The 16,000-nt window shown below is 44.3% G+C and overlaps 1 protein-coding gene and 1 long non-coding RNA gene across 4 annotated transcripts in view; one reads left to right on the top strand and one right to left on the bottom strand.

The window, feature by feature from the left end:
- Window positions 1–16,000, bottom strand: part of PIGG (phosphatidylinositol glycan anchor biosynthesis class G (EMM blood group)) — a 990,222-nt gene that overhangs the window by 839,564 nt on the left and 134,658 nt on the right. For all 3 annotated transcript variants that reach the window (XM_069236721.1, XM_069236724.1, XM_069236727.1), the window contains exon 5: window positions 14,596–14,737. In XM_069236721.1, the coding sequence (XP_069092822.1) occupies window positions 14,596–14,737 (142 nt within the window). The remainder of the gene's footprint in view (window positions 1–14,595; window positions 14,738–16,000) is intronic.
- Window positions 1–16,000, top strand: part of LOC138297295 (uncharacterized) — a 170,342-nt gene that overhangs the window by 40,645 nt on the left and 113,697 nt on the right. The gene's annotated exons all lie outside the window — the stretch shown is intronic.

Genomic DNA, 16,000 nt, shown 5'->3' with positions numbered 1-16,000 from the left:
TCATATGTTTTAATATCTAATATCACTTTTCTTGTGCTGAAACCACTCTTGCCTGTCTTTTCAGGTTCTCCGCTGTCCCTCTACCTTTCGAGGTATTCACTTTCTATCTTGTCTTCTTTAGCTTTCGTGGACTTTAGTCCCTGTATTGCCACATCCATGTATATACAACTTCTGGGGGTCATCTTCCTCCTTTTCTTTACTATCTTGCTTCTTTCCCATTTCTTTGCTTTTGCAAAATTGATATGTCTAGTTTTTTCCTTGTTACAGCAGTTGTTTATTAATACTTCTTGTTATGCAACTTAGAACTGTTACTTGGAATGTTAAGGGGCTTAAACACCCCATTAAACGTCAGCGTCTTATCTCACCTAGCTCGTTTGAAATGCCACATTGCTTTGTTGCAAGAGACTCACCTCAACGACTCTGAGGCAATTAAGCTTAAAAAATAATGGGTGGGGGACATTTTCTACTCCCCTTCCACAACAACCAAAAATGGGGTAATTATACTCTGTCATAAATCTCTCAAACCTACCATAATTTCACAGCATCAAGATACAGAAGGTCGCTGGGTACTTGTTACATTTACAATTGACAATATTTCTCTTACTATCCTAAATATATACGGCCCCACACATCCGGATCCAAATTTTGGGAAGAATCTTTCACATATTGACTCTGAACATTCCTCAAACAATTTACTAATAGGTGTTGACTGCAACCAAATTCTCGATCCATTTTTGGACAGACGTTCCACGTCACGTTTCATTCCACATGCCTCCCACAAAGCTTTTAAAAACTTTATTTTACAGCATTCTCTCTCTAATTCCTGGAGAATATGCAATCCCGATCTCTTGGAATACTCTTTTTATTCTCCTACCCACCATTCCCATTCTAGGCTTGATTATATCTTTCTGAGTAAAGGTTTATTGCAACATATGGTCAACTCTGAAATCGGTGCTATTTTGATCTCAGATCACGCACCTGTGATTACTGACCTTGATCTTTTTCTTAATGATTCTAAAACATCTTCATGGAGGTTTAATAACTCTCTACTTTCAGATCATTTCATTTTGTGTGGGATGCATTCAAAGCAGCCTCTAGGAGTTTCATCATAAGTTGCGCTCACTCAAAAAAAAAAAAGTCTGCTCAACAAAAATCGACTTCCATCCTTGAAAATATAAAGTCCCTAGAACACGAATACTATACTCACAAAACTAGTAAATCACATCTTGAAGCACTAGTCTCAGCTAAAATGGAGTTAAACCAATATACCACTGAACAAGCATGCAGCACCCTTCTGAAAATAAATGCCAGATATTATGGTGGTAACAATAAAGCTGGTTCTCTTCTAGCTCGATATTTGAAACAAAGAACAACTAATAAATCTATCACAGATAACAATGGTGTTAAACACTTTAGAGATAAAGATATAGCATTGTGTTTCGCTTCTTACTATAAGGACCTGTACACTCCAGAACACATACCAACAGTTGAATCTCTCAACCAATATTTCTCTAATCTCAAACCAAGAGACCCATTGCAGATTGACCTCTCATCTTTAGACCAACCTCTACAACTTAGCAAACTATATACAGCTTTACAATCTCTCCCCAAAGGTAAGGCTCCAGGCCCAGATAGCTTCACAGTAGAATTCTTTATTCAGTTTGCTAAGTCTCTCTTCCCCAAACTCTTTCAATTACTTAATCACTTTATAATGTCAGGTTCTGCATCTGGCTCATTTACGGAGGTCATGATTTGTCTTATTCCCAAAAAAAGATCGGGATGCGATGGACTGTAAAACTTTTAGACCCATATCTTTAATTAATACTGATTGTAAACTCTATGCCAAAGTTTTAGCTCTCCGTTTACTCCCATATATACCTGACCTTATAGATTCTCATCAATCTGGTTTTATCACTAATGGAAATGTAGCAGATAATTCCAGTACTTTTTAAAATATTAACAAGGCATTGAAACTTAAGATTCCTCTGGCAGCTCTATCATTGGATGCGTAAAAGGCCTTCAATAGGGTCTACTGGGGTTTCTTGTCGAAAACATTGGAATGGCATGGACTAGGTACTAAATTCCGACATTTTATATCCATTCTTTATTCTTCACCATGTTCCTCGGTTATAACAAATGGTATCCGATCTCCTTTTTTCCCTCTTAAAAGGGGTACTCGTCAGGGATGCCCATTATCTCCTTTACTATGTATTTTGGCTCTCAAACCTTTTCTATACCAATTAAAAACGTCTGAACAATTTACGGGGTTTCAAATTAATAATGCACACATCAAATTTATGGCATATGGTGATGATATTCTTTTGTTCATGTCTCACCCTGACAGTTCTCTTCCTGCATTCCTGCATGAGCTCAACTTATATTCTGATGTATCTGGCTATAAACTTAATATAGACAAAACAGTGGTCTTACCACTTAATGCTCATTGCACTGGCTCTGTATTCATTGATGCAGGATTATCTTGGAATTCTTCTAAGATCAAATGCCTGGGTGTATGGTACTGCACTACTCTCAAGGATACATTAAAGACTAATTTAGAAATCTTATCTGCAAAGCTTGTACATCTCACACAGAAATGGTCTCCGTTATATCTCACATGGTGGGGCCGCTTGGACACCATTAAGATGATGCTTCTCCCTTTCATTAACTTCTTCCTTATGATACATCCTATTAAGATACTTAAACTATTTTTTAGATCAATTGATAAAATTCTATCCAAGTTCCTGTGGAAAGGTAAACAATCCCGAATCTCTCTCTCGAAATTAACACTTCCTAAAGTACAAGGTGGAGTTAATTTTCCCGACTTTTTAACTTATCACAAATCTTTTGGCATTAAGCAAATACATCCCTATTTATCTACACTCAATGATGCCCCTCAAAAGCTATGGTTCCCTTTGGAAAAAACATTTATTTCTCCCTTTTCCCATAAACACATTATATTTATGTCTAACCCCCCAAACTTCTGGTTGTCCAGCACTATCTCCCATTCAGTCAACTTACTGAAACCTTTTTTTATTTTGCATCTTACCGCCAATTAATCAATTCTTTAACAGTCCTATTTGGCACAATAGTTTGCTTAGGAAACAAGGTAAAACCTTGTGTTGGAAGGCTTGGATGACTAAAGGTATTCTTCTCATTTCCCAATTATATAATAAAAACTCTCTCATCCCTTTTGCTACTCTCTCAGCAATTTATAATCTCCCTATTCACATGAAATCCCAATATATCATTTTTTCTACTCTAGTCCGAGAGGTCCTCAATAAACTTATAAATCATAATCATTCTCGTCTTGCATTATCTCCACCCCGATTGTAACTTATAATTATCCTAGGGCAGGTGGAATTAATAAATTTTTAAGAAAGTCTGTTTCACCTAGACTCAAACCACCTATTGAGACATTGTGGGAATCAGATCTTGGTGTTGCTTGGCCAACTTTTTTATGGGATAGAATATGGTATAAGATACATTCCACTGTACGCACTGCAAGCCTCACACAGACCCTATATGTTTTTTATAATAGACTTTTCTATACTCCTGTACGCCTTTACAAACTCAAACTTGCACAAAATGACAATTGTTGGCGCTGCCACACTCAGCAGGGTCCTGACTTAGACATGTTTTTTTCTTGTCCATCCCTATCTACTTTTTGGGCCTCAATATGGTCTCGCATTTCAGCAATAGCTCAGATCTCCTTACCAATGTCATATGAATTACTGTTTTTGGGAGGCATACACGATATCTGGTGTTCATTCAGGCCTCTTGGAAAATTGGTGGACCTTTTGCTTTTTATTGCAATCTCTATTGTTACTTCTAACTGGAAATCTTCGGAGAACATTACTCACAGACAGTGGTGGAATTCTGTATGTTATCATCATATACTTGACAGCTACAAACTTGATTCAACAGGAACTTTCTTCAAAAGTCATCAGCTATGGTTGCCATTAAGTAACTATCTCTCACACACTGCGAAGGAAATGGATTTTTCTCCTCCTTTTAAAACAATGTCAATATATTTTGTGTTTTTCTTCTTATATATACTTATTTAATCTTACATTCGCTGTAACTAATGTCTATTACCTCTCTCTCCACATGGCTATCACTTGATTCCCTTTTCTATCCCTATAGCTCTTCTCCCTCCCCCTCTCTCTTTCTTCATTCAAACTTGGAGTCTTTGATACAATAATGCTGTATATGCCTAATTTATTTACATGTTTAATATGCATTTATAAGTACAATATTCTTTATGCATATATATTCACAACTGCATATCTCTGTCCTGGCAATGTTAAGTTAATGTTCTTGTATTTGACTCAATAAAAAACATCTTTAAAAAATATATATATTGACTGGTAGCCACGGCAGAGCTTCAGGGGGTCTCTGCTGGCCTTGGGGCATTGGTTCTTCATTTCCGCCTTGGGCGCTGTGATAAAAGGTGAGTCACAACCCCTCTCTCGTACATCTGGACCCTCCTCTCGTGGCTAATAGCATTGCACAAGCAGCCCGGGAACCGGAGCAGGACCTGAGCATCTAACGTGGCTGGCATGTTGGCCACACCCCCTCAGTTTTTAATACATAAAATGCTTCAGACACAGAAGAGTTGAGGAGATGAGTAGATCGCAGTAGAAATGTACCCTTTATATAACTTCTGTACATGAAACGAGGCAGTAGTGTAACTGTTTGACAAATCCATTTTATGACTTAGATGTCGAGATTTCTAGAGAAAAATCTTTAAAAGCCTTCTGTTACTTTTTGCATGTTTTTCACTATTTCTTTCTGTTACACCCGAAAAAAGTAACTAAATGCTTAAAACGCACTTAGTAAATATAACAGAGGCAAAAGAGATATATTTGAAAGCTCAATTTAGATTTTTTTAAACCTGCATCTTTGAGCATTGTAGTATTTAGATAAATTTACATTGATTATTTGAACAGCTATTCATTTATTGAATTTTATCTAGCGCCTTTGATAACACACGGATATTTATTTCTTGCTATTTGTGACCATTAGAATTAATTATTTACACCAGTTTTCACTGATTTACCTACAGTCTCAGGGTTTAATTTCTGCAGATGTTTACAGATGGTAAATACTTGAATACTAGCACTCTTTTTCTGAAGACTGGATTTATTTTTATCACATGTTGAACTAGATCAAAAGAGAGAAAGGCACAAAAGGTAGGAGAAAGAGTTAAAATAGATGGCAAAGTGCATACGCACTGGCCAGGCTTTTTGGCTGCTGAAGCACACCTTCAGTGTTTGCCAATGCTATGACAAACAGAGACAAAAACAAAGACACAATGACTCGTATGCATCACGGAAATCATTATTTTCTTTATTAACTGTACCATGATGACAGTCACCAAGCCCTCCACAGGGCTTGGTCGCCCCACTCACTGCTGCCGCTCCTGCCTGCCTTTGCCGCCTCCTGCCTGCAGATTCCTTCGCTCGCTGCTCCTGGGATTCCTTTGCTCGCTGCTCCTGGGATTTCCCGCCGCTGCCTCCCTGCGGCCCCGCCCCCCTGTGATTCCATTCGCCGGACCGCTCCCGCCACCCAGCTGCTCCTCCCTCCCGGCTCCTTACTTATGACGCCCCCAGAGCGACCGCGCAGCGGACGCGCGCAGCGGGAGCACCGACTGAGCGCCGAAGGTGCGCCAAAGGTAAGCCCGTCTGCGCCCGTCCGCGCCTGGACCGCGCCCAGCGCCAGACCCCCTGGTCCTCGCCCTCGCCAGCACACCCTGCACAGCTACGATGCCAGAACCCTCCACGCACTCAACGCCGGCCGAAACACCGCCTGCTACCGAGCCACCCCGAGACGCACCCACGGACCCTTCACCTGCCTGACCTGCCGCTTCACCAGCCTACGACCCAACACTGCACCTACTAAACCGAGCCCCAGCAACAAACACCTGATGTGCATCCTGCTCAACACCCGCTCCGTTCACAGGCATGCCGTCGAACTCTGGAACCTCCTCGACTCGACAGCACCAGACATCGCCTTCCTGACGGAAACCTGGATGAACGCCTCCTCAGCACCCGACGTCGCCATCGCCGTCCCAGAAGGCTACAAAATCACCAGGAGGGACCGCGTCAACCAGACAGGAGGAGGCATCGCCATCATCCACAAGAACACCATCCGCATCACGACCAACTCCGATGACACCTTCACCTCCGCCGAACACCTCCACTTCCAGATACACACCAACCCCAAGACCACGCTCAGAGGCACCCTCATCTACAGACCACCGGGACCACGCACACAGTTCAGCGAAGACATCACAGACTTCGTCAGCCCCCACGCCATCAATTCCACCGACTACATCCTCCTGGGGGACCTCAACTTCCACCTGGAGGACGACAAGGACCGCAACACCACTGCTCTACTGGCCAACCTGGCCAACCTCGGACTCAAGCAACTGGTAACCACCCCTACCCACCACGCCGGCCACACGCTTGACCCAGTCTTCTCATCCAGCAAATATGTCACCTTCAGCCACTCCACCAATCTCCAGTGGACTGACCACAGCTGCGTCCACTTCAGCTTCAGTAAAACGACGACCCACCACCACCCTCAACAAACCCCCCGCAGGAGCTGGAACAAGATCACCGGCGACCAGCTCACCACCTTCCTCAGCCAGAACCCCCCCACCAGCTCAACGGACCCCAACGAAGCCGCCAACAACCTCACACAGTGGATCACCAACTGCGCAGATGCCCTCGCACCACTGAAGAAGAACCCCCCCCAGCAGACGCAGCAGCAAGAAAGCCTCCTGGTTCACCGACGAGCTCATCACCTCCAAGAAGAACTGCCGCTCCCTGGAGAACACCTGGCGCACCAACCAGACCACAGACAACATGACGGCCCTCAAACACGCCACCCGCAAACACCACCAACTGATCCGCGCCACAAAGAAGACAGCCTTCAAGGAACGACTGGACAACAACACCCACAACAGCAAGGAACTCTTCAGCATCGTCAAAGAGCTCTCCAACCCCGACGCCGGAAACAATGACATCACTCCCTCGCAAGACCTCTGCGACTCCCTCGCAGCCTTCTTCCACGACAAGATCGCCAACATTCACAACAGCTTCGGCCCACCAACCACAAACCCCACCACCGAACCGATGCCCCCCACCGCCACCCTCCGCACCTGGACCCCAGTGAGCACCGAAGACACAACACGCACAATGAACACCATCCACTCCGGATCCCCTACGGACCCCTGCCCACACCACATCTTCAACACCGCCACCTTCCCGGAGTGCTGGAAACACGCCGAGATCAGTGCCCTGCTGAAGAAACCAACTGCAGACCCCTCCGACCTTAAGAACTACCGCCCCATCTCGCTCCTCCCGTTTCCTGCCAAAGTCATCGAGAAGACCGTCAACAGACAGCTAGCTGCCTTCCTCGAGACCAACGGATCCCTCAACCACTCGCAATCCGGCTTCCGAGCCAACCACAGCACGGAGACCGCCCTCATCGCAGCCACAGACGACATCAGATCCCTAATGGACAATGGGGAAACTGCGGCCCTCATCCTCCTGGACTTCTCCGCAGCGTTCGACACTGTCTGCCACCGCACCCTGGTACAGCGCCTGAACAACACCGGCATCCAGGAGAAGGCCCTGGAGTGGATCACCTCATTCCTCGCCGGAAGAACCCAGAGAGTCCGCCTCCCCCCGTTCCGGTCAGCGGCCACCGAAGTCATCTGCGGAGTTCCACAAGGGTCATCGCTCAGCCCCACCCTCTTCAACGTCTATATGAGCCCCCTCGCAACCATCGCACGTCAACACAACCTCAAGATCATCACCTACGCCGACGACACCCAGCTGATCCTCTCCCTCACCAGCGACCCGGACGCCGCCAGAGCCAGCCTACACGAAGGGATGAAAGACGTCGCCGAATGGATGAAGAACAGCCGCCTGAAACTGAACTCAGACAAGACGGAGGTCCTCATCCTGGGATCATCACCATCCGCCTGGGACGACTCCTGGTGGCCCCCCGCCCCGGGAGCCACCCCCAAGCCAACGGACCACGCTCGCAACCTAGGCTTCATCCTGGACTCCTCCCTCTCGATGACCAGACAAGTCAACGCCGTCTCATCTTCATGCTTCAACACCCTGCGCATGCTTCGAAAGATCTTCCGGTGGATCCCCACCGAGACCAGGAAGACGGTCACCCAGGCCCTCGTCACCAGTCGGCTGGACTACGGGAACGCCCTCTACGCCGGCACCGCCGCCAAACTCCAGAAGAAACTCCAACGGATCCAGAACGCCTCAGCACGACTCATCCTGGACATCCCCCGACACAGCCACATCTCCGAATACCTGAGAGACCTGCACTGGCTCCCCGTCAACAAAAGAATCACGTTCCGACTCCTCACCCATGCACACAAGGCCCTCCACGACCTGGGCCCCAAGTTCCTCAACAGCCGCCTGACCTTCCACAAGCCCACCCGCCAGCTCCGCTCCGCCAGCCTCGCTCTCGCCACCGTCCCCCGCATCCGCAGAGCCACCGCCGGAGGAAGATCCTTCTCCTACCTGGCAGCCAAGACATGGAACTCCCTCCCCATCCACCTCCGGACAACGCAAGACCATCTCGCCTTCAGGAAGCAACTCAAGACCTGGCTGTTCGAGCAGTAGCGTTCCCCCCCCCCCCAGCGCCTTGAGACCCTCCGGGTGAGCAGTGCGCTATACAAATGCCTTTGATTGATTGATTGAATTTACAAACTTCAGAAGAGAGGCGGTTTTGTGGGCTGGATTGAGGGGGTTAAAAAGTGAATGCTGTTGAGTAGCGGCAGCTGGGTACAGCAAAGGAAGAGGAGGAGTGTTAGAGATGCACAGGGGAGCAACAGTGAGTGGGAGAGAAACAAGATGCTTGGGTGGGGTCTCTTCTGTATACAAATCAGACGGGAAGCGATAAATAAATTGTGGAGTGGAACCCTTAGGAAAGGGCAGAACTGGGAATTTCATGAGGGAAGAGGATATGTGGGCAAGAGCAAGAATACATGTGTATTCACATGGTGTAGCGCTGAAATGCTTTGTAAAAGAAATGCCCTGCAAAGTATTATGGGGCGAGTTTCCCGAGTGCAATGAATATTGTAGTATTGGCTCTCCCACTGTGCCATGAGAGCCGCAATGAAGATTTTTGTGGTTTTTTTCTGTATTTTTTTTTAAATGCCCCAGACGGTATATTTTTCAACTGCTAAACTTGTACTTTAGTGGTACTCATGTAAAGCGCTACCCCGATCGAGTTTGAGCTATATGAAACTTAAAAAAAAAAAAGAAGAAAGAAAGAATTAAATAAGAAAGAATACGCCTCCAGCTTGCAGCCTTTGGGCGCAGATGCCACAAAGAAACAGTGGCATGCTTAAAAACAAGGAAGAGGAAGAAACAACATACGGCCACTGGGACAAATAATGGTAGGCATTACGAGCACACAAAATGGTTAATCTCGTCATACCCTTTACAACCAATGGGTGACCTCTTGACCATGACGCATGCTTTGGCGAATTGCCCAATGGAAATACCTGTAGCATTCCTGTCAGGCCATGTACTGAAAGGCTGGGATGGATGGGAGGAGTCAGTCGCCAGCCATGTGGTGGTCTGTGCCCATCCTGCTGCCCAGCTAAAGATGTTAAAGGTGAGAAAATCCTTTTCGCAATGTAAAAGAGATCAAACAAAAACGCAGTGCCTTGTGTCTGTACTTCAGTTTCCAAGCCTGGTGCTACCTCTGTGCCACTAGGTGTCTACCTCAGTGAGGGTTGGGCCGTGGCAGTGTGTGTGAGATCACCAGTGAGATTATAGCCCTGAAAACAAATATAAATATGTATATGAATACCAAATAAGAAGTTTTGAAAAATTAACATTTGCTTACACATATATTCTTACAGCTATATGAAAATAAATGCACACCAATATGGCAACAACACATGGACAATATATGCACCAATAAAAAGTAATGCCAAAATACTAATGTCTTCTGGAAAGAAGATGCGTAAATACCTCTCCATTCACTGAATACATACTAAGGCTAATTGGAGCCTGACATGCATGACCCCTCCCCCTCTCTATACAAAATTATACAAAGTCACAGAAACTCAGCTGAGCGCAGACACATCTCCAGGCACTCCAGAGCCCGCAAACTCAGATTCCTGTCCCACATGAACATTTTGTAACTAAAATGAATCACTGAAGTATTTGCTTGACAGGCTACCCTCTTGGTAATTAGTTACAGCCACACCATTCTGTATGATAGAAATTAAAGGGCTGAGTTTCGAAAACACCCTACGTCATTTTAATTTGACCTTTCTCAACAAATTTGTAGAGCGCTGTATAGTAATGAGACAGCCCACCAGTGTTCCCAATTTTTTTCTTTGAGGTTTTATTGAACAAAAGCCGACGCAGTAAAAGATACTAAAGGGGTTGTTTACTACAAGCAATAACCTCTCCATCACGCAGATAGCCGGGTGCACAAGAGCAGATAAGCGGCCAAAACAAGACAACACAGCAAAATGACAGAAAAAATAGCCCATTGAAAGTAACCTAAATCAGGAGTAGAGTAATACATGTAACAGGGGCAGTGTCCAGGGGTGTGAGCAACCCACCAAAAGGAGGGACACATGTAAATGATTAACCACACAAAAAGACATTTTAAAAGGCACAGGAAAGACCAAATCAGAGCCCACATGAGGTGGGTGTGGCAAAAGCCCATAGAGGAAATACAGCATGTCTCGAAGAGACAGTGCATGCCCCGCATAGGCGAGACTTAAAAAGTAGTTCCCTGAATCTAAGCAAAGAAAGGATACAAATCATTCAATTATAATGATGATACAGAAGCTATACTCTAGGTGAAGAACAAACAGAAAAAGATTAAGGAAAGCCATTGAATGAAAAGCAAGCAAATGTGTGATAAAAAACAATCAATAGTAAGCCACGGGCTGGCATAAAGCCCATTCCAAGTTTTGGATAGGGTCCACTAGACGTCTTTGGACAACAGATGATAAAAGTAATCTGTAGGCGAAATCTGAAAAGTAGGGACGAAAAATGACTAGCAAGAGTGAGATAAAGAGACTGGAAGTACAGGGTAAAATAAAGAGGCATGATGTGGGATTAAGCTTTGATTGTTTTCTGACAACTACAGCATTTTTTTAAGCACTGATTAGTCCTATATTTCTAACTTGGAGACCAGAATACACAGGTTGCTTACCAGATTAGACTTCAAAACCTACTGTGGTGGAACAGAACAAAACATTTATGTGAAACCAGTTAAGAAGGGAACTATTTCCAAATGAGTTGTACTATAGACAGGGGGACAGGACCCATGCAGAAGGCACATGAAAGAAATGTCTATTCAGAAAAGGGTGCAAATTAGCAAGTGAATACACATTTGTGTCAAATGTTTGCTAGCCAAGCCATGGAACTGAGACAAAACAGAGTATCAACTTCATGATAACAGACAATTTACAGAAGGACTGGGGCACAATATGTCGTACTTTTCCCAGTAAGCTAAAATCTTTCAAAACCTTTTGGTGCACGAAACCAGAAGGCCAGGGCTCTTCACCTTCACCTCCCTTTTTAAGCAAAAAACCCCATAATAACATCAACAATAAAATGGCCCCAGCACCACTAATTTGTTCCCAAGTTAAACAATCACATAAAAATATCAATCTTCAAGACCAATTCGTAACCATCATCATTAAGTAAGAGCACATCAGTTCAATAGTTTTTTTTTTTTTTTTTAAATGTTTTTCATTTCCTTTACTTCTTTTTCAAAACATGCTCACTACCCCGTAGCCAATGTGTTTTGTCTCCTTCCAGGACTTCTTCAGGGCTGTTCGATATGTATAGCTCCAGATACTATAATTATTCTTGTGAATTCAATGTGATCATGTCAATAGTGTCTTCTTACAATCACCAATCAGCCTCAGTCCTGGCAATAGTCATAATCCTACTGGGACTATGGTGCGGTCCTGTACGTACATGTCACCCACCCCTGCAGTATCTCTCAAAATAGCAAAAAATAGAAAACATTTTTGTTGATTTCAACTTGATGATATTGGAGCGTTGGAAAGTGGATCATTGGTAAGGGCAGATAAGTACCTGTACTAAGCAATAGACCGCTAACCCCCACTAGGTCCAGTCAGGTCTCATTAATCCCCGCTCAACCTTTGGTAGCCTGACAACGAGCGACAAAGTTTAACTTAGGAGACAAAGGGTGTAAAGCATTGAAATATCACAATACAGTAAGTAGGTAAAATATAAAACACAATAAAAATACAACACCAATTTATATAGATTATATTTTTATATCTTTAAAATGACACTAAAACAACAAAAACCCAACGTGGGGAACAAGCGATCTGAATTTTTAAAGATTAAAAGTAATTCTAGCTCTTAGAAGCAAATAGCGCTCAAAGGGTTAAAAAAAGGCCACACTGGAAAGGGACAAAGTCCAGAGTGCAGGCCACCACGATGTAACACTGTTACACTTACTTTCAGAAGTGTTTCCTGATACAGGAAAGTGGTCCATAGTACCAGCCAAGGGTTCAGAGGCTCTGGTTTGCCTCTTGTGGTCTGGGACTACAACTCCCACAGTGCACCTGTTCGACTTATGGAGCTGTTTACAACAGTTGCTCCAAATGTCTCCAAACTTCTGGATATTCTTCCAGAGGTCCTTTTTGGGTCATTGTAGTGTCCACAATTTGATCCACGGTTCCAGAGGACCTGAGTTGCTCCTTGGGAGTTGGGACTACAATTCCCAGAATGAATCTGGTCAGAATCCTCAAATGGCAGCTGGACACTGGTAAGCTGAGCGCTTCTTACAGGACATGATGTAGGAGACTCTGGGCAGTTTCTTTTTATCTGTAGCTTACAGGGAGTCCACTCCTGGAGTTGCAGAAGCAAGGCAAAGTCCTCCTCTTGTTGAAGCCCAAAGTGTGCAGCTGGTGCAGTCCTTGTGAGTGCAGTGTCCAGGTGCAGGCCAGGGGTCCAGCACAGCAGTACTTCCTCTCCAATACTTTCTTCCAGCAGGGATCTGAGGTGTGGCTGTAGCTCTGCCAAATGTATCCTTGCCCCTGGGGTGATAAGCAGGAGGGACCAACTTTCCAATCACAGGCAGGCCACTACCCTCTTGGATGACCACTTCCTGGCACGTGTGGCAAAAATTAATCCCAGGGAGCAACATTCCTTAAAAATCCAAAATGGCAGAAACTGAATTTTAGAGGTTAGGTATGGCTGAGCCCACACACTGGTGTGGCTACAAATCCTTAACATATCCTTCTCCTAATCTAATCAAGAGGGCACCTGGTTGTCTGGGTTTGCAAGAAAGGGGAGAGGTCCTGAGCTGGTCCCTCCTTTGAAGACCAGTTTAGCTGCTCTCCCCATCCTGTTTCACCATCTGCTGAGGCAGATCTCCTCCCCCAGGAACTTCCTTTGTGTTCAGCCCAGGCCACTTCACAACTCATCAAGGCAGCCTGGTCAGGCTGCCAGAGGCTGACCAATCAGAGAAGAGCACTACAGAGCTGAAACTGGTAACTTTTCAAAAGAGTTCGAAAACTCTTTCCCTGAACGAGTTATATGAAACCCAACAATGGCAAGTTGTTGCATTTATTAAAACAATCAATTTGAGACCAAATGTGCCATATCTAGCTCCCTTGGAGACTTTATTAATTAAAAAAAGCAATTTCATTTTAACCTATTCACTACAATGAGAGAAAAAACAAATTTGGCTATTTTTCCTCACCAGGGCTTATAAGGTCCCTGCTTATAGTTACACTGCACCCAACCCTGGGGCACCTAGGGTACAACTTAGGGGTGACATATGTGAAAATAAGGTAGTTTAAGGCTTTGGAAGTACTTTAATTTCCAAAGTAAAAAGTGCATGCAAATTGAATTTAAAAGCAGCCAGCACTGTTCGCCTGCCTTTAAAATGATCCTGGGCACCTAAGCAGTGCACCTATGGGGGCACTACTTATGCTGGGGTCCCCAAACCTACATGCCCTACCATAAACTGGGGACTTATAGGTAAGTTGACATGGCCAATTATAATTAGCCTAATTGTCATACTCATTTTACATTGGTTAGCAGTCTCCAGGGAACATCATAGTCAGGAAAACACCAGAAAAAAAGTGTAAGATGGGGGGGTATGATGAGTAGGGCTGGAAAGAATATGGCCAGCAGATTCTCTGCCTTGAGGTCTATTCCAGCCAGAGCACATCTGACAAGACTATGTATGAAGTTTAGGACTAGGTGACAATGCAAAATTCTCAGATTTTTGGAATAAGTGGTAAATTCAGAGAAGCAGGCCTCAACGTAGGAACAGTATGTTGGAGGGTTCTCTGCCAATTTGACATAGCCTCTTCAAATCAATTACCATCAAACTCTAAAGCAAGTTCTAGAAGGAGATCCAACATGTAGTGGACATTAAAATGTGTCAAAACAGAGGCTAATATATAGTGATTATCGTGGGCCTGTGTACTTGCCCTTGCCTAGGTTGATGCAGTCTACACATGTATATGCATTAAAACACAGGAGGTTACAAATTCAAATTAAACTATAAAGACAAAAACACAAATCTGACCTTTTTTCCCAAAGGCTGAACTAACAAAAACCAAAGGAGTGTGCACTTCTTCACGAGATGAACCTCCATGGCTCCCAGTCTCTGACATCCCATGGTCACCACACAGAACGAGTAAACTTGGTAAAGAAGAATCTTCTTCCTCCTGTGAAACAAAGAAAACAGATTCAGTTTGTGCCACAGGTGAGCTCCCTTGTTAAGTGTACAAGAGCAGTTATATTGACAATAGACTTTTGGTTTGCTCTACGTTGAAAGGTATCTATGTCATGGCAAATCATAAAAGGGTTGATCACGAGGACTGCAAAAAGAGGCACACGTCTACACTTGGGATAAGTTGTTATAAATCAGTGATCACTAAATCCTTTCCACTTCTAAACAATTAAATTGATATTCTTAGGAGGCATACAGTGGTGCTGTATGTATTCAATCATAACTACTGTATTTATTTTACTTTGCTGTTTCCCTGAATGTATTTGAAGTTTAGTTCTTTTTTCTACTACTTTTTCCAGAGTTAACAGCACAAAAATGAAAACAAACAAAATATTTTTAAAAAAAAATTGGATGAAAAAGATGCTACCTAATTTTATTTCAGGCAACAGTTCGTTATTATCCTTAACAGATCTACAACAGCGGAAGGTTCAGTCGAGCTCAACACTTGACCGAGTTCTCTTCTTTGAAGCTGCATTGAAATCTTCATTCATGCTATAGATTTGCATTATACAGAGCAACAGCTGGCAATAGGGGCATTAATTTCTCCTGAAATACACCTAAGAGGAATATAAGAGAGCAAGTTGCCAAGCTTTGATTTTGTAGGAAAGTACCCTCTTTCTTGGCACGGGTACCCCCTTTTTCTGCCTGATGCCAGTGTGCTTGACTGTGTTCACTGGGATCCTGCAAACCAGGACCCCAGTGATTATGCTCTCTCTCTCCGAAAACTCTGTATTTCACCCACAACTGACACAGTGGTGACCCATTATAAGTCCTTAGTATATGGTACCTAGGTACCCAGGGCACTGGGGTTCCAGGGGATCCCTATGGGCTGCAGCATATATTTTGCCACCCATAGAGAGCCCAGGCAAAGACATCTGCAGGACTGCCACTGCAGCCTGTGTGAAAAGGTGCAAGCACCCTTTCACTGCCATTTTTCACTACACCAGGTCACTTCTAAGTCACTCCTATGGTAGGCCCTCTAGCCCAGAGGGCAGGGTGCAAAGTACCTGTGTGTGAGGGCACCCCTGCACTAGCAGAGGTGCCCCCACAAACTCTAGGCCCATTTCCCCAGACTTTGTGAGTGCGGGAATGCCATTTTAAGCGTGTACTGGACATAGGTCACTACCAATGTCCAGCTACATAATGTTAACTCTGAACATAGGGATGTTTGGTATCAAACATGTTGGAATCATACCCC

The sequence above is a fragment of the Pleurodeles waltl genome, chromosome 1_2 (genome assembly GCF_031143425.1).
Source record: "Pleurodeles waltl isolate 20211129_DDA chromosome 1_2, aPleWal1.hap1.20221129, whole genome shotgun sequence".
In the NCBI taxonomy this organism is placed as follows: Eukaryota; Metazoa; Chordata; class Amphibia; order Caudata; family Salamandridae; genus Pleurodeles; species Pleurodeles waltl.
The sequence above is the reverse complement of the archived record's forward strand: the minus strand, read 5'-3'. Positions and strand labels throughout refer to the sequence as shown.